General features: G+C 36.9%; 1 protein-coding gene across 2 annotated transcripts in view; it reads right to left on the bottom strand.

The window, feature by feature from the left end:
- NEBL (nebulette) overlaps positions 1 to 25,028 on the bottom strand; it is a 336,029-nt gene that overhangs the window by 153,190 nt on the left and 157,811 nt on the right. For both annotated transcript variants that reach the window (XM_036842835.1, XM_036842836.1), the window contains exon 4: positions 6,691 to 6,798. In XM_036842835.1, coding sequence (XP_036698730.1) covers positions 6,691 to 6,798 — 108 coding nt within the window. The remainder of the gene's footprint in view (positions 1 to 6,690; positions 6,799 to 25,028) is intronic.

The following is a 25,028-nucleotide window of genomic DNA, read 5'->3' as shown; positions in this document are numbered from 1 at the left end:
GTCATATGTGTTAATTCTTTTATTATGGGGGCCCTTCCCAAACCTCCTCTTTAGACAATGCCATTTTTCAATGAAAACTCTTGTACTTGCCATGCACAAGTAATTCCTGGTCTGGGATGTATTTGTTTCTTTAAGTGACTGTGGCTAAAATATTGAGGATAAAAAGAAGAGATCAACCTTTGATGTTCTGCCCTAGGTGGAAAAATAAAGCAAAACCAGGTGTAAGGGAAACCACGGATTTAGACAAGAAAGGACGAAGAGGTAATTTTCCGTACATTTTTCTCATGAATACTTTTATAAGTATTCCTCATAGAAATACTTTCCCTAAGGAGAGGTCGTTCAGAGGATCTAATCAGACTGGGTATGTCAAAGTGTTTTGAAACGAATAAACCATTCATACATGTGGTAGGTATTATAAGGAAAATACATGTTATTGCCCTATCACTTTCTTTGACATATTCGATCTCTGCTTTAAAGATAATGCTACTGACCCACTATTACTCAGCAATGCGTCGGAGTTACTGGTTGAGATAAGGTGGGGATAAAGCATGGGTCATTAAGGTAACACATAAATTCACTCTGTGAAAATACTAGATTTCAAGGGCTTAAACCGAAACCACTGACCTCATCACTGATCACCTATGTTAACCAGCCCAGTTATGAGTTATAACAAACTGTCTGTTATAACAGAAATCACCATTCTCCTTTCACACTACTTGGTGTACTAGATTTCACTACTCAAAATCAGAAGATTCCATATCAGTTTTTCATTAGTTATAAAACAGTTATGCTTCTTGTATGAGGAACAAAATTAACAATCTATTTCAACATGGAATGGTGTTTACCTTTCCCACCTTTAAAAAAAAAATCTTATTTTATGTTTGCTCAATATAAAAAAAAAAGAAAGAAAAACTCTATGTCAGTTGTTCAGGTTCATATAAGACCTAATTGCCTCATACACTATAATTTTGCTACCAGTTTACAATTAGCATGCATTTTTCATGCATGAGTTGACCCAATTACATAACAAATTTTGCCTTTGGGGATTTCTCCTGACTGCTTGTCTTCTGTCCACCATACAACTCAATTTCACACCATCAGCAGCTTGAACATGGCCACAGTCAGTCTCTGTCAAAATGATTTATTTAAATTACAAACAGAGACCAGATCCCCAGATAATCAACCCTACCCTCATGCTCACCCTTACACTCAACATAACTTTGAATCAAATCTTTTAATAGTCCATAGACACTGCTATTCAATTATTAGGCCATGTTTACCTCCAATAATCTAATATTTTTGAAGCTAACTCACAAAATCTCAGGGAACTAAATCAGCAGTATCCATGTGAGCTTATTAATGGGCACATAATTTATTTTGCATTCTAAGAAGTCAATGAAAAATTATGTAGCTGTCTCAAAAAAACTAAAAATAATTACATTTCAATATCAAATTACAGAGAGACTCTTTTCTATAATGTTAAAAAAAAAAAAAAAAAGGCTTCAACCTGAACTTTTCTTGTAAAGCAAGCAAGCATTTCTGGGTATGCTAAATGTGAAAATGGCAGTGAAAAGAGGTATTTGGGAAACAGGAGAGATAACCATAAGGATAGATACTTACAGGGTAAGGGACAGAATACAGAGCAGATGAAAATACTATTGTCTGTATTGTCTGTGGGCCAGTGATCTAAGGAAAGGGAGTTCTAAAGACTCCCGCTGAAGCCAACACACACAGGCACATATGCATGCATATATATACATACGCACAAGTATTTCCTGTGAGTCGAGGCACAAATCTTAACGAATCACGTAATGGTAAACTTACCATTTCAGTCACTCTGTAAAATACAAGATTTTGTCATCTGGGTTTTTTTTTTTTTCCTTCCCCTTCATACAATATTTCTCCACCACCTGAAATAAATTAGAAAATAAACATCTAGATTTTATCTACAGCACAAAGATTGTCAAAGTCTCTCGGGGTTGAACTTCATCATTTTATTTCACAATTTATCCACAGACTGTCTCAGCTAATTGAAAATACAGCTTATATTAGTGTGTAAACAGGCAGAATGAAACACATCAATAATCTTCTTCAGGCTGGACTGAGTCCCTTAGATGTCTGGTGGTGATTCTGCCTTGCTATCCTGCTGCAGATTCCCTGAATGTACTGATTATAAACTTGAAGGTGGTAACCACATGAATTAGAAACAGCCTTTACAATTACCCACACAAGCTAGAGCTATAAGGACAACGGAGAAAAGGCTTTTTTTAATGTTCAAATGCACAGGAATTCCTCAATTCACATTTGTATGTTGTCCTTTAAGAACATTTTCCTAAAATATCACTAAGTAATGAGGGTGTACTAGGACATTTCTGCCATTTCTGAATTTATGACCTAGAATGTATGACCTAGGGAGGTGGGGTAAGCAATCAGACATCTTCTGGAATTTCATGGAAAATTTTTTTCTTTATTTTGGGAACCAGTTCTTTTTCTTTCCAACCATTCTGTAAACTGTGAAATCCTGCCTCTTTTCTTATTCTTTCTGCAGCTATACTAAGAGAGTAATATAGCAGAAGAATTTTAAATTGCAGCATTTAATAAATCTCCAGGTTCAATATGTTGGCATTATAGACTCCAAAAGAAAGAAGTTAAGGCTAAACCTGCTCTCACCCTTCTCATTACACACAATTTCAAATTTACAGCTGTATTTCATCCCACACCTCAGTAACATATGCAGACTGAGTAGGCATTTCCAAATGATTTCAAATCTTTGACAAATGAATATGAGAGTGTCTGGAAAATTTTCATAACACTGACACAGACACAAGCAATCAAAAATGCCCATTCATCCATAACATATTACCCAAAACACCTAGGAGTTGTCATTAAATCCACTGTTTTATGTCTTTATATTTTCCTTAGTCCGAAAGGTATTAAAGGCAGCTTAGAAGGATCCAGACAATATTCAAAGATAAACTAAAAACAAGTAAAAAAAATGAAGCAAATGGAAAAATAAAGATCGCAAAGACCCTGACTTAGTTAACCCACCTACATCAACCCATATTAAACCTGGAGCTCAAATCTCATATCTCTTGTGATTCTCAGGATAAGCCCACTCCATCCCAGCATCTCCAGCAGGAAGACGCTGGTGTCTCTTCAGTCTGACCTTCTTCCTCCCAAAACAGACACAATCTAGGCCACTGTTGAAAATATCTGTCTGGATCTGGCCAATATATTTCAGTGTTTGGGTTTATCTGAAAGCAATGCGGAAAACTAGACTAGCCAGAGTACCACTTTTCAGATTAACCCAAGTTTCTCATAGAAAAAAGATCCTTGAGTAATATGGAAAACCTGTGAGGTCACAGGAAAATTCATGAAGTTGTAGCCTTACAAATGAATAATAAACTCACTAGACCTCAGAATATTTAACAGCTTCTTTTCTTCAAGAGTAAATCCCTAACTCCTTGTGCACTGTTGGTAGGATCGTAAACTGGTGCAGCCACTATGAAAAACAGTATAGAGGTTCCTCAAAAAATTAAAAATAGAACTACCATATTATCCAACAATTCCACTTCTGGGAATACATCCAAAGGAAACAAAAATACTATCTCAAAAAGATACCCGCACTCCCATGCTCACTGCAGCATTATTCACAATAGTGAAGACATGGAAACAACCTAAGTATCCATCAATGGATAAGTGGATAAAGAAGTTTTGAGATATATGTATGTATGTGTATACACACACACACACACACACAATGGAATATTATTCAACCATAAAAAACAAGAAAATCCTACCACTTCAACAATATTGATGGACCTTGAAGGCATTATGCTAAGTGAAATAAGTCAGAGAGACTTATTGACAAATACTGTATGATCTCACTTATTTGCGTAATCTAAAAAACAAAGAAACAAAAAAAACACACACCAAACTCATAGGAAAAAAGATCAGTTTTGTGGTTACCAGAGGGGTGGAGAGAGGGAGAACTGGAGGAAGGTGGTCAAAAGGTACAAACTTCCAGTTATAAGATAAATAAGTATTAGGAATGTAACATACAACATGATGATTATACGTACAACTGCTCTATGATATATAGGAAACTTGTTAAGAGAGTAGATCCTAAGAATTCTCATCACAAAAAGAATTTTTTTTCTTTTTATTGTATCTATATGAGAAGATGGATGTTAGCTTAACCTACTGTGGTAACCATTTCACAAAATATGTAAATCAAACCATCACGCTGCACACCTTAAACTTATACAGTGATGTATGTCAATTATTTCTCAGTAAAACTGTTAAGAATGAATCCCTAACAGTAATATTATGAAATCTATATTTTCTTACTGCTATCCAAATAGTAATATGCCTCATCACAGCTAAAAGAACTACTTATAAGAATGCTATGGTTGCTAACATCAAGAAAGTTGCACAAATTTTTTTTTTAAAAGATGTTATCTAATTTAAATACTTCTAAAAATCAGCACTGTCTATATTACAGGCTTAATCTAAATAGTATTTTGCACATACTGCTATGTATATGATAAATATAGATTTATACGTACCTGGGTTATAATGGTTTTTTGCATAATTAAGAATGGATCTGCAAACAGCCTCTGGTATTGAATAAAATGTATATTCCTGCTAATGATAAAGGTTGGTGAAATGATCAGTTCTTCTCTTATTAAATATGAATAATGACTTAATTTGAATATAAATTAAAAGGCTTACCTTTGAATCAACTGCAATCCTTACGTTAGCTGTCATGTAGATGTCTTAAGTAGAAATGTTTAGTTCTTTTTGAAATAAATTTGTGATAGTTAAAGATTTATGATGTAACTTTGTTTTATGCAGCATTATTTTTAGTTTTTTAAAAAGGTTCTCCAAAAGTAATCCAAAAAAAGAAACATTACTGAATGTAACTGCCAGTGGGACATATCTCTAATTTGTACTTTAAAAAACAAAAATAGGGTTTTGATTTAAGGAAAGAATGAAGGGGAAGAAAGACGATGGACACAATCTTCAGTATTAATGATTGGTGGGGTTGTTAGGATGGGGTAGAAAAACTAAGGGACAAAAGCCATGAATCCTTAAAATTCAACCCTTTCTCTTCAAACAAAAAAGTCCTTACTGAAATAAAATGTCCATTTAAAGAGCAAACAATGGATAAACCTTAGGGAATATGGCAAAACAAAGTGTCTGCTCTGCCTCCTCTCACTCCCTAAATAAATTTTTAAAATACTGAATAATTCTGTTTTTGAACTTTTGACACATAAAATTCTTTCTCAGGTTATAGCCTATGATTCTATCTGCAAATTGTTACTATATATATGTATATTATGATGATGGCCAAATACCAGTGAGTTTAAAACAATCTGCTAATTAAAAATTTCCTAGAAATTAATGCTACATAACTTAAAACATCTCGACACACAAATTTTGGTGATTGTACAAGTGACACACAAAATAGACTTCTCGTGAAAAATGGTAGGCCTCTTGCATATTTGCTCATACTTTTATATCACGTCCACAGTTGTTGACTTTCATTCATATTTCCTCTTGAATACCTAACACTGAGTTAATTTTTTTCTGGAAAAAAATTCATTTCGACGCACTTCATATAATACTTTAGAAGAAACATAATTACCACTTTTAATAAGTACTCGGTTAACAATTTTGGTCCCTAATGTTTTGAACTTCTGCTAGTCTCAATTTTCTTTTTCAAGAAAACGCTATTACTGAACAAGACGCAGCTTTCAAATCCAAAGCAACTTCATAGGTAAATGTTTATTTCAAAAATTAGATGTAATATGCTATTTCAACAAATATCTAATTTAAAATATGAAATCTTAAATATACACAATTAGCAAATATGAGATTTCTCCAGATAGCTAACCTTATATGTATACATTGTATACTATTCCAGTGCAAAAAATTAACTGATGGCTTTAATATTTACCTATACAAGTCCTATTTTGGAAAAATTCAAAAGCTGAGAATCATTCAAAAAGAAATAAGATGGTAAATTACAATAATGTCTTTTAATAGCAATATTATTATTTCTAAATACACAATTTATTTAATTAAATTGATTTACTAAATAAATCAATTTACTAGATAAATCAGTTTAATAAATAAATTAAAAGTGTATTCAGAAATATACAGGCATACCTCAGAGATATTGCATGTTCAGTTCCAGAACAGCTCAATAAAGCAAATATCACAATAAAGCAAGTCCCATGAATTTTTTGGTTTCCCAGTGCATATAAAAGTTATGTTTATACTATACTGTCGTCTATTAAGTGTGCGATAACATTATGTCTAAAAAAATGTACCTACCTTAATTTAAAAATACGTTATTGCTAAAAAATGCTAACCACAATCTGACAACACAGGGTTGCCACAAACCTTCTATTTGTAAAAAACACATTATCTGTGAAGTGTAATAAAGCAAAGCATGATAAAATGAGGTATGCCTGTAGTCACTGCTATTAAAGTGTTAGGCTCTTGATAACCGTGATGAAATCAAAGGGAAGGAGTTTAAAAGGTGAACTTGGCATATTTTCTGAGGACACCGAGTACTGCTTGCATCCCATAGCAATAAGAACACTTCCAAGTTGCCCAATTTCACTTTCTCACCATAAATACAAGTTAGGGTATTACATCACTGAACAAAAGGTCACCTACGTTACTGATTTGTTCCTGAGTCCTCTTCAGCCTCTGTAGTTCAGGAGTGTCTGTAACAATGCTGAAGCCCCTTCCTTTGCTTTCTTCAAAATCTCTTTTGTACTTGACCTAACAGAAATAGAAGTGAAAGAAAGAAAGGAAGAAAAAGGAAAGTAAGCAAAAGAATCACAAATCCCACTCAGGATAGACGGGGGCCATGTAAGCTGCTAAAACTGGAAGCAGAGTCTCCAGGAACAGCTCTATTAGCAGGTGGCACAGTGCATAGCTAGACTGCTTGGTGTGTGTTCCAGCAACCACTGTGTGACCTTAGGCAAGTTACTCAACCACTCTGTGCCTCGGTGGTCTCATTTGTAAAATGGTGGTAATAACAACAGTAATAGTATTTAAATAATGCTACTTAGTAGGTTGAAAGATAAGATCAAATGTCTTAATTCACATACCTAGCCCACAAGAAGCAAGCAGGTACTCCATAATAGTTATTATTATCATCATTAATAGTTATACTAAAACTGACAAAAATGTGGAAAAAGAAAGTTAAATCTGCTCCCATGGCTTGTCTTGTCAGTGACAAGGCATCATTTTGAGCCTGGACAGCACTATGGAGGAGGCAGACAAACAACATTATCAACAGCAGCCCTGTCCTAACAAAGTTTCATTCTATTTCATAAGGCAAAGCATATGGATATGATTATACAATGTTGTACTGCCAAATGTTGACTAGGTAAATGCTTACAAAAATATTTATAAAACAGGCCACACCTAGAGATTAAAAGGCTTCAAGCGCATGCCCTTGGCATACTGTGTGAGGTACCTAAGTTTTTTTCGGTATTTAAACATATTTCTTTTCTAATTACAACCCAGTGAGGCTGAATTTTACAGTTTCCTCAGGGGATTGGAATAGCTAGTGCTTAATCTTACTAGGGCCCCAACTCCTATTATTAGCATAATGACAATAACTGTCACACCAGTTAAATATCCTGCTTGTTAATGACTGAGATGGTTACATCACTTGGACTGTTCTTATTTCTTTAAAAGCCTAGATATCAAGACATATGGAAACATATTTTTGATAACTCATATAATCCCCATTTTCACATTCATAATTATCAGCTTCAAATTAAAACTTAAATTAATAACTAACATTTAGGGTAGCTAATAAAAATGATTCTGTAAATGCTACTTTCTATATAAATTTGAAAAGTCTCCTTAACTGAGCATGGAATGACTGTTTTTGTTGAGTTGTGTTTGTATTTAAATACTTGATTCTCTCAGGCATTACTGTCCGTGAGGCTACTGGAAGATTTCCTTTTACCTGAAGAGCTTAAAAAAAAAAAAACTCAGATGACAATAAATAAAAAGAAACAGATACTCTCATCACTTTTAGCCTAAGAATATCTAATTTTCCCTCCACGTTTCGTTTAAATGTATAAAAGTACTAAAACCCTTACTTTATTTCCATAAGTAAAAGGTCAAATAAACCACATTATTTTTCTTCTATGGAAAATGCTGAATGAGATTAGCCTTCTAACTCTCAATCTCCCAGCATGTGTGAAGATACACACCAGTACATTCTCAGTGTTTTATGCCTAACTAAGCAGGGAAGACATTTAGCTTTGCTTGAAGTAAGCACTAAGGTGCAGAGCAGTAAAATAATAAAAGTAAGAAAGATGGCAAGGTTATAATAGCAACAGGAATGAAGAAATAAGAAGAAAAATCTATAAGCCAAGTTCTAATATCCTTAACACCAATTTCAGAGAAGACACAATCACATATTCTTTTTGTGATTAGCCTGGGGTTTTTTTTTAAGGGCAATTTCCAAAGAAAGAACTGAAAAGAAAAACCAGTAAATTTCGGAATCGTAACTTTTGAGTTAATTACCATTTAAGTGTCCTTTCCACATTCACAAGACACATAAGAAGCATCTGATTTGGGCTTGCCACATGAAGTGACTAGTTTTGAAGAGTATACAATTACTTCCATAACTGGTTTGCAGAGTTCTAGAAGATGTTTAATCCTTTTTTAATGGGGTGATCCACAACCAAGCCTCATATACACTTAGCATCAACTCAAGCACCAATCCACCCAGTAAATCTTTACTGCACACAGGGAGCCTTGGAGCCCTTAGTCAGTCCCTCTCTTTTCCGTACTCCCAGCCACTCACATCCTATCTCTCTACTTAGGTCTAATTTTAAATGTTATATCTGATGGTTTTCCAGGTATGCATAGTCTGATTCTGAGAGATAAGTGGATATAAAAATAAAAAGAGCTCAAAGGTCAGAGGGAGGTAAGAGGATTCCTCTCTTCAGTCTCATGTGTCTCCTCTGCCCTCACAACATGACCCCATCCAGCCAGTGAGAGCGCTGCACCCTGGGCCCAGGAATCGGCCCACACACAGAATCTGGTGTGTGTCCGTGCTCTTTCTCCACGGTCTGGCTAGTTTAGCAAGCTGTAAAACTGAAGCTGCTGGCCATAATTTGGCCACTACCCAATGATGATGAAGCCAACACAGAGGCAAGCAAAGCAAGAGATCATGAGAGACTCCTGACAATATCATTCGAGCACCTGGATCTAACTCTTCCTAAAGCCAGAACCACCAGGCTTACCAGTTAAGTGAGCTAATATCTCTCCTTTCAATAACCAAAAGAATTCTGATTAATACACCACCCCTAACATGCCTACAACGTATACACATGTACAGTGAGGTTCCCAGAATTATTAACATGTGAATTTCTCCTCGTTTACTTCTACACTCTGGTTCTATTTGTGACACAAGATTTATGAGTTTATAAAAATAGGGGATTGTATCAGGGAAAAAGCATTGCTTTAGTGGACAAGAGCCTAGATTTCACATCCTATCCCTGTCACTTACCAGTCACCTCACAGGTCTCCTAGCTTCTCTGAGCCAAAGTTTCCTCATTTCTAACTAGAGATTCTGATAAATTCTTAACTAATAAGGCTGTAGGGATTAAATGAAATAAATCACAGGGAAGAACTTTAGAAGGTATAAGGTATTGTGCAAATGCCCAGCATTATCATCATAGTACTGGTTTTGCTTGCCTTGAAAGGGTTACCCAGTGTCTGTCACAGGACATCAAAAAGAACAGTCCTATAACAATCAGACAAATCATGGTTAACAAAGCAAAATATATCATATTAAGAATCAGCTATTAGTTTACATTTACTAATTCTACTAAAGTTATTCTAGAATAGATACTTATTTTTTGTTGGATTTGTGTGAATGATCAGACCCCTACAAAACATCTTGGATGTGTCATCCGGTGACCACACAGGTGGAGATGAATCCTGACCCCCATCTGTGCAGGTGCTGGGCAACAATCTGTCTCCACCAAAAGGCGCACCGCAGGCAGTGCAAATCTGTAAGAACTGTGTGAAGAGTACTCTCGACCGGCTACTCGGGGTTCCTTGTACCTGACACAGTGTTTCCTAACCTCAGCTCACGGGAAGCATAATGCATTTATTCATTAAAGCTCAGCGCCAGTGGTGCTGCTCTGTGAGCTGGACTGGCCTCCCCCCAACCCGTCCCAAGCCTCACAGCTTACACCTACCTATTAGAGCAGTTATCACCTTGAACTGCAATTACAATGGAGTCAGTCTCCTACTCTAGAACACGTGGAACTCAGGGACAAGGGCAAAGTCTTGTGCTTTGCAATCCAAGAACGTAGCATAGCACTCGGCCCATGTGAGTTGATTGAAAAATGATTAAGAAAGGGAAGATGGGAGGGAGCAGGGGAGAGAGAAAGAAGGGGAGTAGAAGCAAGACAACAGAAGTGTGGCCCAGACCCAGAGGTAAGAGAGGAACCTCATATTCAGGGACTGAAAATGGCTCCATTTGGCTGAAGAAGGGGGAAGAGCTGGGAGATTAAGCTAAGAAACACAGATCTAGATCAGATTTGGAAAGAAATTGCTAGCCATAGAGCTTATCTTAGTCCATTTGGGTGGATATAACAAAAAAGCCATTGAGGGCTTCCCTGGTGGCGCAGTGGTTGAGAATCTGCCTGCCAATGCAGGGGACACGGGTTCGAGCCTTGGTCTAGGAAGATCCCACATGCCGCGGAGCAACTGGGCCCGTGAGCCACAACTACTGAGCCTGCGCGTCTGGAGCCTGTGCTCCGCAACAAGAGAGGCCGCGATAGTGAGAGGCCCGCGCACCGCGATGAAGAGTGGCCCCCGCTCGCCACAAGTAGAGAAAGCCCTCGCACAGAAACGAAGACCCAACACAGCCATAAATAAATAAATAAATAAAATTTTAAAAGCCATTGACCGGGTGGCTTATAAACAACAAAAATTTATTTCTCACAGTTCTAGAGTCTGAAAAATCCAAGATCAAGGTGCAAGCAGATTCGGTGTCTGGTGAGAGCCTGCTTCCTGGTTCACAGATGGCCATCTTCTCACTGTAACCTCGCATGGAGTAAGGGATGATGGAGCTCTCTGGGGTCTCTTCTATTAGGGCACGAATCCCATTTATGAGGGCTCCACCCTCATGACCAAATTACCTCCCAAAGGCCCCACCTCCTAATATCATCACATTGGGGATTAGGTTTAAACATATGAACTTTGGGAGGATACAAACATTCAGTCCATCGCAGTGCTCTTATATATTAACATTAACTCAACAAGTATTCACTGAGCCTCATATAAGCTGCTCTTAGAAACTCCTGCTCTGTCCCCACTAAAAATGCCTTTTCTTCCCTATGCTTCAGCATTGGCTATAAAATTATCACCTCTGGTCTCCTGTCCTCTATCCTGTTAAAAAGTATTTTATGATGATTCTACAAATAACAATGGCAAATTATTCTAGGAATGTCATTCTTTGGAATCTCCTCAAATATTCACCTATTTAATTCTTTGCTCATTCAACAAATACTTATTGAGCACCTACTATGAGCAAAGTACTGTTCCAGAGGTGGGAACAATGCAGCAAAGAAAACAGTCAATGATCCCTGCCTCATGGAGTTTACATTACAGCGGGAGAGAAAGAAAAGATGTGAAACTTATATAAGTTGAATAAATGGTATGTCAGTGGGGGCTAAGAGAAAAATAAAGCAAGAAATGAGATGAGAAGGGTCAGGAATGCTGTGCCCTTTTAGATAGGGTGATCAGGGAAGGCCTCAGTGACAAAGTGACCTTGAAGTAAGACCAGAAGGAGGTGAGGGCTATAAGCAGAGCAGCAACACACTGGACTTCTGGTTTAACAGGCTCTTTCTGGCCACTGTATTAACCCACTGGAGTGAGTAAAACAGAAGCAGGAGACCAGTAAGAGGGCAGGCAATTTTGGTCCTCCCCCCTGCAGTTGTCCACTATTAGAGAACATCCCAGGACCACAGAAGACAGAGAGTTCTTGGGCCCAGCCTGAGACCCTGGCCTCCTCAGGAGACGCAGCCAGGTGATCTGCATCTCCTGTCAGAAGAAGGCAGAAAGGACACAGAAGGAGGGAGCAGAGAATCAAGACACAACTGTGAGTTCAGAAAGAGGACATGCTGTACCTGGAAGGTAATGCAGTCTCAGTTTCCTGTAGGCTTATCTCTTCAAAACTAAATCAAGGCATTTTGAAAATGCATTCTTAAACTCAAATGCAAGAAATATACACAATGGGCAATTTGTATTTTTCTTCAGAAGTAACTTAATATATTTCCAATACTGAATGCTACCTAATATTGATATGCTACATATACATGTAAATGCATGTGTACACACACATACATACACATATTTATCTTCCTGTATTATAGATTAGAACCCTAAATCAAGAATCAAAAGACCTGAATTTAAACCCTAATTCTGTCCTGTGATCTTAATTTGTTCAATTTCTCTAACACTCCTGATCCTCTGTTATAAAATGGAAAAAGAAAAAAAAAGCAATATGCTACACAATGTTTGGAGGGTTAACATAAATAACATGGGAACATCAAGCAGCAACATGCCCTTACTAGGTCATTAGCAAATATTAGTTTCCTGCTTCTTATTAAATTTCAAAAATGACCTTTATTGCTTAAGTATGATTTCTGTCAATGTGTGCATGCTCAGTGATATTTTGTGTTTGGAGTCATCAGCAAGTAACACTCACAAGTTCAGACAGAGAAAGAGCCTGAAAACCAAGGGTGGTTCTGGCCAAGCTTAAGAAAAAGGCTCACAATGACTGAAAGGGAAAACTTAAAAATCAAAATAGTGAACGGAACTGCCAATTGAATTACTTGCTAATTCTGAAATATAAGTTCTCTCCCCCAATGCTACAAGTACCATAATTATTAATACTATAACAATGTACATAAATGAAGAAAATGAAAACGACTAATGAGAAAGGCCATTCTTAGGCAGAAAGCCATTTCTGATTTAAAAAAGCCAAGTGAACCAGAGACTGGCAAATTGTTGAATGATAAATGAAAAGGAGATTAAAAGAGATCAAAGATGGGCACGTCCTACAGCTCAGCAGCTCCACACCCAAGTATGCTTCTCTCTAAAGGAACCCTTGCCCATGAGCATCTGGGGACATAAGCCAACATGTTCATAATAACATTTGTACTATCCAAAAAATTGCAAACAATTTAAGCAACCACAGGAGATGAAGAAATTATTGTATATTCATAAAATATAATATTATCCAGGAGTAAAAAATAAATGAACTACGGTTACATGGATCCATATGGCTGAATCTCAGAAACATTTTGCTGAAGGAGGAAAAAAGCAAGGAGTACATACATATGGTGGTAAATAAGTGGGGGGAAAGGGACTTGATCAGCATAACATCCAGGAGAGTTGTGAGGAGATCTGCTCAGAGAACGATGCGGGGGAAGCTTCACTGTTCATGGTGATGTTCAAGTTCTTCAGTTGGAAGGTAGATTCACATGCGATCCTTTTATCATCAAGCTGTAAAACTTACATGTATGCGCCATATATTCTCTTGCCTTGATCAAACATTTTACAATAAAACATTTTCAAAGAAAGCAAGGACATATCGAAATGAGAGCCCTGCTTACTACACATGCATCTCACATACAGCTAGGAAAGAGCGTGGGAGAAGTGAAAGTAACAGTGAGAAGACAGCAGTCTATGAACCAGGAAGTTGGTCCTCATCAGACACTGAATCTGCAAGCGCCTTGATCTTGGACTTCCCATCCTCCAAAATTGTGAGAAATAAATGTTCATAGTTCAAGCTAAAAAAAAAAAAAAAGAAAGAAAGAAAGCAGGGACAGCGACTTCCCTGGTGGTCCAGGGGCTAAGGCTCTGCACTCCCAATGTAGGGGGCCCGGGTTTGATCCCTGGTCAGGGAACTAGATCCTACATGCTACAACTAAAAGAACTAAAAGATCCCACATGCCACAACTAAGACCTGGTGCAACCAAATAAATAAATAAATATTTTTTTTAAAAAAAAAAGGAAAGCAGGGACAGAGTTTTAAAACCCCAGATGGGGAAGCTGAGGTACCAGAGGTTAAAGAAAAATCATGAGCAAGTGAATAGGAAAAGAATCTCAAGGCCAGGAATTCAGTGGATATTTTCAGTCAGCTGAAAGACAAAACTTGGGTTTTCCATTAAGTGGCAAGTGACTTGGTCAGTGGCCATCATAGGCAGAAAGTTAAATTAGTCCCTCTAAGTGGCTTCATCCTAATGAAGCTGTTTCACTATGTTGGCAAATAATGAAATGAGGCAAAAAGGCAAGAAAGGAGAAATCAAGAAGAGGATGAAAGGGATTCCAAACATGGATTAACGAGCAATAGTAGCCGTACGAGAGAATTCTTGGCGAATCACAATAGACCAGAGGGCTAAGAATAATCCAGCGGCAGAAGAGGAAGCAAAAAGAGAACATTATTTAGCCTTAAAGCAGCTTACCTTGTCCGATTATGCTTAACGGAAGCCTAAAATCTACAGGCATGTTTATTACTGATTCATGTTATTCTGCTCTTTATGTCACACATTTTAAAGTCTCCATCTGATACAATAAAATCAGTGACCAATTTTATGATCTTTCATGACATGATGGATATTTTACTTTTCTTCCACGGGAGTTGTGAGGGTCGTGTCATTTTTAAACTACATGCAGAATTCTTAGTTTGATCTGCAAAATTCAGCACTCAATTATGTACCATCTTGTATAGTTCAGTAGATTTCAAAGTACTGGAGAATGTGTACCATATGCTTCCTTCTATCTCAGTGCATTTTGCTTGGTGCTAAGCATGTATTAAAAGCTTAATAACTATTTCATGATTGATTACTATCAAGTTTTGTATCTTTAACGTCTAAAATGCAGAAAATTGGCTAATCTTACAATGCTAGATGGGAATTAAACAACTACAAAGGAAAAACTGATTAAGGGATTTTTTTTAAGGTGAAGTTAATTTTAACAAATGTTAAGTCAAATGAGCTCAAAAGCGAATTTGTTTCTTATAAATTAATCTCATAATTTGTAAATTTATGGTTAATTAAGTAAAATTAAAAATTTAATTACCTTTTTAAACATAATTAAAAGGCATTAAAAATAATTTTCATAGATTTCTAAGCCTTCAATCAGCCTTCCACTGTATTTGCAGAGGTACTTACTGAATATTTACAGATTTGTCAGTATTCTAGGTATATTCACAATCCAACTTCATCAGTTTCGGAGTTCCTTTACTTTAAAAACATTGAAATCTACATTTTATTCTAAGCAAGTACTCTGAATACATAATAAAAAGCATATCTTAATTAATTTCTCAATAAGCTAAGAAAATTAAAAATCACTCCTAAGACACTAAAGTGTAGCTTAGACGTTAACGGCTCAGGTTTAGGATTTTGACAAACTCATCTTGGGCCCCGGCTCCACCTCTTAATAGCTGTGTGACCTTAAGCAGGTTACTTAATCTCTCTGAGCCTCAGTTTCCCTGTGTACAAAATAAGCATAACTGTAGTACAGCACTGACAGTACGTTTGTGAGAATTAAATAAGATGATGATGATAATGCCTGCCATCTATTAACTCTCTATTACATCCCAGGCACTGCACTGAGTGGTTTATATATCATGCGAGCAGAGCCAGGGTGGGAAGGCTGGCAGCTAATGTGTAAGGAGGGCTGAGCACTCAACTCCTGTAAGCATGTGTTAACTTAACAGTACCTAAACACCTAGAGAACGCTTCCTACCGCATGGGCCAGGCACTGTGCCACCTGTACCTGGAAGCTCCTTCAGTCTTTTTAAGACCAAAAGAGAATATGAATAAATAAAAGAAGAAGAAATTAAAATATGCTTCACCTGTATTATCTTCAGATAAATCCTAGCAGGTACACAATTTAGTGCTCATTTTTATCGATGAAGGGCGGGAGTTTGAGGTGACAGAGCTAATAGGAGGCAGAAGTCTCTCTCTGGCATCTCCCCAGATATTATCTTTCAATTCATCGGACAATGAAAAAAAATGCCAAAATGAAAAAATCAAACTGAACACATATAAGATATAAACAACGTCCTGTAAATAATTAAAGAGGAAAGTGGAAGCAATTGAATATTTTTAAAAACTAATTTTAAAATTTTAAAAACTAAAATTTTAGCTAGTTCATTATCTGTAATAGAATCTGTGGTGCCATAAAAGGGACAAAAATTATCACCCAAAGTAAAGTTTATCACAGCCCATACTTTTCATCCAAAATGTGTTTTCAGGTCTTTCTTTTGAAGGAAACACTTGTTTAAATTTTCTATTAGTAAGAATCAGGCCAGGGGGAAGAAGGTCATTGCCAAAACTCTGGTACAGGCATACCTTGGAGATATTGTGGTTTCTGTTCCAGATCACTGCTATAAAGCAAGTATCGCAGTAAAGCAAGTCCCATGAATTTTTTGGTTTCCCGGTGCGTATAAAATTTATGTTTACACTTCACTGTAGTCTATTAAATATGCAATAGCATTACATCTAAAAAAACAATGTACATATTTTAATTAAAAAATAATTTATTGCTAAAAAATGCTAACCATCATCTGAGCCTTCAGTGAGTCTTAATAGTAACATCAAAGATCACTAATCACAGATCATCATAACAAATACAATAATGAAAATGTTTGAAATATTGTGAGAGTTACCAAAACGTGACACAGAGACATGAAGTGAGCAAATGCTGTCAGAAAAATGGTGCCAACACACTTGCTTGACATGGGGTCGCCACAAACCTTCAATCTGTAAAAAAACCCAGTATCTGCAAAGTGCAGTAAAGCAAAGCACAATAAAACGACGTATGCCTGTACTGATGGAACTATTGATTCAAACCAAAAAATCATATCTACGTTGATGAAGAAAATTGGTGCCTAAAATATACACATATAATGCATATTTCACCGAGAATCTCACGGTAGAAAAATGTAACTAATCCACCAAATTCTGCCTATGAGTTACACATTACTCTGGGGAGAACATTAAGTATTTGGTGATGATGATTAACTTTTCCAGGAAACTAAAGTACCATCCAATTAACTATTCAGGTACTAAAGAAGCAAAAAACAATTAATATTCTAATACCTGATTTAGTCCTGAAGAGTAATTGACTCATAGAGCCTGACTCGATGATTTATGTTGCCATGTTACTTTTGAAATAACATATAATAATTCAGACAGTTTATGAATTTTGATTTCTGGACACGTGTTCTCTTAACTATTAATCCTTTAGAGAGAGCCAGTCTCATCCCATTACATGATTATGTTTTTTAAATATAAACGGCCTAATTCACACACAGAGTAGAATATTATTCAAATTATTTTGAACCAGAAGATATCATGCAACTTTAAATTAAGGAGAGGATGGATAAGAAGTTACAACGGGGAACATTCCTGTGTGCGTATTCTGAATTATAAAGTATTAGAAAATGGGTAATTTCCAGTGAGGATAAAGCTAATTAGCAAATCAGTCATTCAGAAAAGAAAGCTACATTCAAACTACAGTAAAGAGATAAGGATAAAATCAAGAATCAAGCAAATGTAAACAGAGCTGAACTAACACAAAACAGTCATGAAAGTGAAAGTAACCTGTTCTTAATCTCAGAGTCACAGCTGATGAAAGTGACAGATGATCCCCCCACCCCCAAGCTTTTCTTACATACGCCTGCTTCCTAACAGATTGATAATGTCGTTAAAATTGGCCCTAACAACCCTCCCACACCTGCAATGGCATTATCCATCAGGCAACATCGACTGTTTTTCTGTAAGAAAACATGCTTCTTCCACTTCTACAAAACTCGGGGGGGAAGGAAAATAAAAACTATATCAGCAAAAACAAAGGAAAAAAGAATGCAGAAGAAGAAAAAATCTAAATACATTATACACTTAATATGCACACAAATGACACTGAGAATAGCTTCCACGATAGATAGTTTTCGCCACCCAGAAAAAACCATGGATCTCAGTAAGGCTTTTTAATCAAAAGAAAATTTTTAAGATTCAATCCTTAATATGGAATTTTATTTAAAACATACATTTCCCAGAAATGTTTACAGGTTATTAACATACCTATACTACAACTAGAAACGTAGTCCTAATTCAGGTCTTCCACAGGGAAGAGACTATGAGAAATAAATACATGAGCAGTGCTAAAGAATGAAGTGAAGAATTATGGCTACTTATGCTTCTTAGTTAAGAGTGAGAGCTGCACACTGATTACAGGTGTCAGTTTTGAGAAATGCTGGCTACTTGCCTCCCTGCTATGTTATAGCAGCTATGATTTATTAAAGAGCTACAAGGTATCAGACATTATACTAGGCATTTGACAGACTATCCTGCTTAATCTTCAAAATCACCGTAAAAGAGATGTCTATTTACCATTTTCTACACATGAGAAATGTAATGGAGATGACTATTGTTTGGTCCGCCCCCAACCTCCTCCTGGTAATGGTCCCGGGCCCCATTCACCCATGTAGGTCTTCTCAAGAGCTGTCGTTTCCCTACAGGACACACTTCCTTAACCGCCAAGGATTGTCCCAAAGGCAGTCAGTCATCTGGCCCAAGCTAGTCCAAGTCCAGATGTTGAGGGGGTTTGGGAATTGAGATCCAAAGTGCAGAATTAGTCTCTCCCTCTGGCAAGTAAAACTCTAAGATATAAAACTTTGGAACTGTCGACAGCCAGGCTTGCCGCCACCAGAACCCAAAGAGGCAGATGCACCCCATCTGCCAAAAAGAGTCCTGGCCTGCTGACTTCTGAGTCCTGATTCACACTGTTCCTGAAGCTGAAACAGGCACATTCCTGCCCATGGATTTGTGTACCTTAATATTCTCAAAAGAAATTATCATTTTGTCCAAGTGAATGAGGGTTGGGTTTTCCATCTCTTACAGCCCAGAGTCCCCAGCTAATACAGGAAACTGTGACTTGGTGACTAAGACACAAACCTAACATCACCGCCTGGTGAGCAGTAGTCAGGATTCAAAGCCAGATCTGCCATCTTGAAAGCCTTGGCTCTTTCCAGCCTATCATGCCACGAGATGGTAATTCAAATGCTTTGCAAACTTCAAAGACCTTCACTTAGATTGACATGTAATTTTGATGAAAATAATCATCATTTCTTTAAAAAGACTAGACTGTAAACAACAGCGTAAATATCTTAATGTTTAAATTGTCTCACATGTTACATACATTATCTAGTACTGGATCTCTAATGGTTACAAACACTGCCAGTTAGGTGCTCAGTTAGGTGTTCATCAAATGAGTAAGAAGCTAAGGTAACCACTTCAAAATGAAACTTTAACATGATTGCCTTCTTAAGCATCAACTTAGAAAGGTCTGTAGATGATTCAATATTTTCACTTTTAAATTCACTCTGATTTCCAACATGAAAAATTAGATACTAAGTAATTCAAGAAAATCCCGAAGTTTAACATTATAATTAGAAAAAGTTACTGCATGTCTGCACATCGATTAATATATTATCTTGGTTATATTCCTATGAAGTTTCATGATTCGGTGTAATTTCATGGTGCTATATAGGTACAATTCTATTCTTCCCTTGCTGACCTAAAAGTCTCCTCTTTGGTCTGAAAACATGAATGGAGTTTTGGTGAGTCCATTTCCCAAAAGGACAAAGGATCTTTCTTTTTCCTCCAGAATAAACATCTCAAGAAGAAATAGTTTTGTTTTTTTTTCTCTCTGCCATGTGGAAATAAAAAAGAACTGGGTTTTATAGTTATAAAGAGAAAGAAGAAAAAAAATGTAAACGGAAGAGAGTGGCCAGTTTGAGTTGACATGGATAAGTGTTTTAGTGTCTCTTAACAATTCTAATTTTGGAATGTTATTCTGCCTGAGCCCATGAACATCTCACTTATACATTTCACAGTCCGTGAGAGTACAGCTATTTGAGAAACAGGAATAAGTTGGCATTGCCAGGGAGCCAGGTGGTTCCACTGTTTGGAAACCATCTGGTCTGAGTTTTCTCTTTGTCAGCACCATCAATACTTCTGTAGCAAGAGCTATTATAGGGATTGTGTGTTTCATTTCTTTAAATAAACTCAAACAAGACTACCCTCAATATAAATTCATTATTTCTTTGAATTGTGCTTGCAGAGTATAATGAAACCCTTGTCAAGATGAGTTACACTTGAATGCCTACATTCATTCCATAACTTCACAAACCCAAGTGGCAAAATACTGGAAGTATCCCTATAACTCCAGCAGCATCTCTTGGACACATTAACCTTTAAGGGGGTAACTACTGTCCAACATACCACTGGTAAAATGGGGGATTTTCTGCTGAGGTAGATGCCAAGGCAAAGCTACATATTCAATGTGGGCAGTAAAGAGATTTAGGTATTGGGATAGCTCAGAGGTACAAGTTACTTAATCAATCAAGAAAAAGACAGAAAGGCTCTAAGAAACTTAAACCTATTAATCCTAGGCTCGACTGACTCCTCATCCAACAGAGGATGTGACAAATCAGTGAGCAATACCCTTCAAATCATTGCCTGGGCTGCAGAACACAGGACGACAAATGTACTGGAAGCCCTGGGCCTTTACCTCCACCTAAAAGAAAGGGGCACTGCTTACTAAAAATACCAGGCTCTCTGTAACACACATATGTGAACAGACACTGGCATTAATAAACCTTGTCTTCTAAGACCTTAATCTCAGCTTCAGTCAAAGATAAAGTTTCCAGACCCAGATGTTTTTATCAGAATACCCAAAGTCAAATCTCCCTAAATGCCAGCATCTACCTTCCAACGGCAGGCCTCCGTTTCACTGCCCTTTAGATAGAAGTTGGAAGTCACCATGTCACATTCACTTAAGAAGGGACAAATTAAAGAGGTTAAAGTACTGACCTAGAGTTAAAAGAGAAAGAAAGTGAGGCCATAAGAGATTTTACTTTCTTCTGTCAGCAGGTCACCCTCATCCCCCTTCTTTGCACCGATGTTTGACTTGTCAAAATTGCTTTGTTGCATCTACACCTGACATCTAAATCATTTGACAGGCACATAACCTTATCAAATTTCTAGTTATAGTACAAATAGAGGTAACAAAGCGTATCCACTGAAATTGATAACAGCTCACACAAAGAACCACAAAGCTGTGACTGCAGAAGAGGAGAGAGCCCCTACAGGCACCCTGGCCTGGGAGCCCACAGGGAGAGGAGGAGGAGCCAGATAAAGGCGAATTCCACCAAACCCAATCGCTGCTCCCATTCTTCTGCTGAGACTGAAGCAACCAAAAGGCCCTTCACGGTGGGGGGGGGGGCGGGGGGGGGGGGAAGAAATTGTGAAATGAGTAGTATTTGTCCGCTCCAACTAGCATTGTAACTTAAAAGGCAAATGGAACAAAAGCATCAGAACGGTACCTTTGAAAGGCGCCTGCCAACCACCATTGGCCCTAATACACTGTCAGGTTTTTAGGTACCATTTCTTAATTCAGGAGTGCAATGCAAGGAATAACCAACACATCCCTGGTTTTACCTGTAACTCAAGCCGAATGCTCATCTCTAGTCTTTGCTCAGGAACAAATAGGGAAAACAGTGTTAGCAAAAAAGAAAATATTTTGAGGTAATGGATCGCATTGAAAAAATTAATCTTAAAATCATGATATGAAACCAAAAAACCTTTGAAAATCTGTTTTCTTCGCTTAAATGTTCTGGGCTCCCAATAATTATGGAAAACACTACAGAAAAAATTAAGGAAATAAATATGAAAAATATATGTAATCAGCGAGACAATTCCCAGTTAAACAGGACAGACACTGAAATTAGATTTAAATTCACCCACCCATAAATATCCCAGCTTCCTAAACACCCCCCTGGTCTGAAACCTTTTACCCCCAGGCCCAGGAAAGACTCATCCAGGATTAAATACTCTAATCCGAACACCAAATCCTTTTACTTTTCTAAATGAGGAATATACAGCTTATCAGTATCAGATTACTTGATCTGTTGAGTCTATCCTATTCACCACATTTCTGGGTGAAATTAACAAGTTGCTTTCCAAGTCTCCAGTTTCCTCTCATTTCTTTTTCTTCTCCTCATCCCACCCAATTCCCAGCCTCAAGTGCTAATGATCCTCTCTCCTCAGTATCTCAAATGCAACCTACTTTTCTCCATCCCCTTCACCACTACCATTCCCAAGCCACCACCATCACTCACTTGAATGACTGCGATCCCTTCCTACTAATCCTTCCGCGTGTTGGCCTGTCTCTGCAATCTGCATCCAAAATGAGATTTCAAAACTGCAAACCTGGGAACCCCCATGTCTCCCCTCATTGGTTCCACTTCTTGCCGCAGAAGTTGTTGGTTCCCCAACCACCTAATATACCTAAATTATGGTTAGAGAATTATTCAATATAATTATATATATTTGTATGTGTGTGTGTATATATATATATATATATAAATATATATATATATATATATATATATATATAAACGTTAAATGGTATTTTTGGGTAGGAACATACATCCACCTTTTAAAAAAGAAATGGGGAAGATGAGCATGAAAACAATAAAATGCATAAAATAATTAGATAATTTCTGAACAACTGAAATTTCTACAGATCTGGCATTGTCCACTGAGTGTCACAGATGAACTTGACAAAAATAGGATGTACATGTGAATATTCAGTAGGCAGTAACAATAAATCCAAAATATACAGGATGTACTTGGATGTTTATTTAATATATGATTTTTTCCCTTTTTAATGGAGATGCAAATGACGAAATCTTGGTATTTCTTACATGAGAAAACCCGGAGTCAAGGTATGAAACCATCATTCTTTTAGTGACATTTGAAAACCAAATACTGAAGGAAAATCAACAGAATTATTTTTTACCGGAAGAGAGAAAGATTTTGCCTGGGAGCAACAAGATAAAAACAACAAATTCAAGTAAGTAAATACAAAACTGCTAGAACATTCATTCTACTGCATTTCAAACCATCAATAAAAGGCAAAGAAAATTTTTTTTAAATCTGTGCTTTAGATATTATATCAATTTCTTTCTTAATATAGGAAATAATAGAAAAATACCTTCAAAACTCTTAATGAAAATGATTTCACCAAAAAAAAATATAAACTCACCAGAATTATCTTTCACCTAAAGAGAGAAAAGTTTTGAAGTAGTCTCAGCCAAAACTATTGACCAAGTGTGAAGAGTAGTAAGGACTCAAAATTTACCAACCACATACCTTTTCTCAGAAAGCTACTGGAGGATGTGTTCCACCAAAAAGAGGGAGTAAACCAAGAAAGAAGACATGGTATCCAAGAGTAAAAAAGCAAAGGGAAAGCCCAGCAAATGGTGAAGGGAATCCCAGGACAAAGCTATTCAACAAACTCAGAGAGAAAGCAGTCCAGATTAGAGTAGGAGACAAAAAGCTCTGGGAGGAACATCTCAAGAAAAAAATTATAGAATTGATAGATTACCTAATGCATGTATATCTAGTGAAAGGACTTTTAAGACTATCAGAGCGTGGAGATAAAGTAGGGACAAAAGAAATTAGCAACTCTAGGAAAAAAGAAAAAAGGTTTTCAAGAAAGAAAGTATAATCATAGTACATTCATGGGCTCAGCCAGGAACAATATTTAATAGTCCAAATACAGGCATACCTCATTTTATTGCCCTTTGCTTTACTGCACTTCATGGATATCACATTTTTTTACAAATTGGAGGTTTGTGGCAACCCTGCTTCAAGCAAGTCTATCGGCGCCATTTTTCCAACAGTATCTGTTCACTTTATATCTCTGTGTCACATTTTGGTAATTCTTGTAATGTTTCAAACTTTTTCATAATTTTCATATTTATTATGATGATCTGTGATCAGTGATCTCTGATGTTACTATTATGACTCACTGAAGGCTCAGTGATGGGTAGCACTTTTTATCAAAAATGTATTTCTTAATTAAGGTATCTATATTTTTTTAGCCATAATGCTATTGCACACTTCAGCATAGTGTAAACATAAATTTTACATGCACTAGAAAACCAAAAATTCGTGTGACTCACTTTATTGCAATATTCATTTTATTGTGGCACCCAACCCACCATATCCCTGGGGTCTGCCTGTAAACAAAGGATACTGAATAACCAAAAAAATGTGACATAACTATATTGGGTGGATCGGGCGGGGTGGTTTAACAAAGAATAAATCTTCTTCTTCCATATCAAAAAGTCAGTAGATAACATCTAAAAAAATTTTAAGCTTACAAATAGCAATATATAGAATAGACAGGTGCCAGAAAGAAAATCAAAGGCTTACAAGTGGCTGTCTCTGGAGAGAAGGAATTAGAGGTAGGAAGAGGTACAGAGGGGACTGCTGTATCTTATTAAAATCATAAGTTATGTACTTTGAAACTCTGACAAAAATTTAAAATGAACAAAATACACATGCCATTCAAAACAATTTTAAAGGAGAATGAAGCAACTTTCTTTAGCACACTGCTTGTGCTAACTAGCTTTTCAAACCCAGTCTTGTAGTAATTTCCCTTTTATTGAGAAATAAAGTCATCGTGGCAAAGATAAAGGTAGCTATGATGTCACTATTTCCATTATTGATAAGAATGGCCCATACTTTGCATATTTATCCCATATTCTGTCACCAATAAATACTCTTGATCAATTACTGTAACAAAAACTCAGGCTTGATTTCACATAGCAAATCCCTGCGATAAAAGGGGTGTTGGAGATGTGTACGTAGTGTTACGATTATGAACCCGAGATAGACCTGTTTTGTCTACATGTGGTGAAACCTACCGCATTAACAGCAAATACAGTCATATACAGTGCTGGGGTTGGTCACGGCCAAAAGATCCAAAGGTCATCTGTGAACAGGCTAAGCGATACCTCTGTCCAGCTTTAGTGATCACTAAGCTCAGAAAAGAGAGAACCAGGAAAAAGAAGGAAAAAATTGAGTGCTTGA

This window comes from Balaenoptera musculus, chromosome 2, assembly GCF_009873245.2.
Source record: "Balaenoptera musculus isolate JJ_BM4_2016_0621 chromosome 2, mBalMus1.pri.v3, whole genome shotgun sequence".
NCBI classification, from domain to species: Eukaryota; Metazoa; Chordata; class Mammalia; order Artiodactyla; family Balaenopteridae; genus Balaenoptera; species Balaenoptera musculus.
The sequence above is the reverse complement of the archived record's forward strand: the minus strand, read 5'-3'. Positions and strand labels throughout refer to the sequence as shown.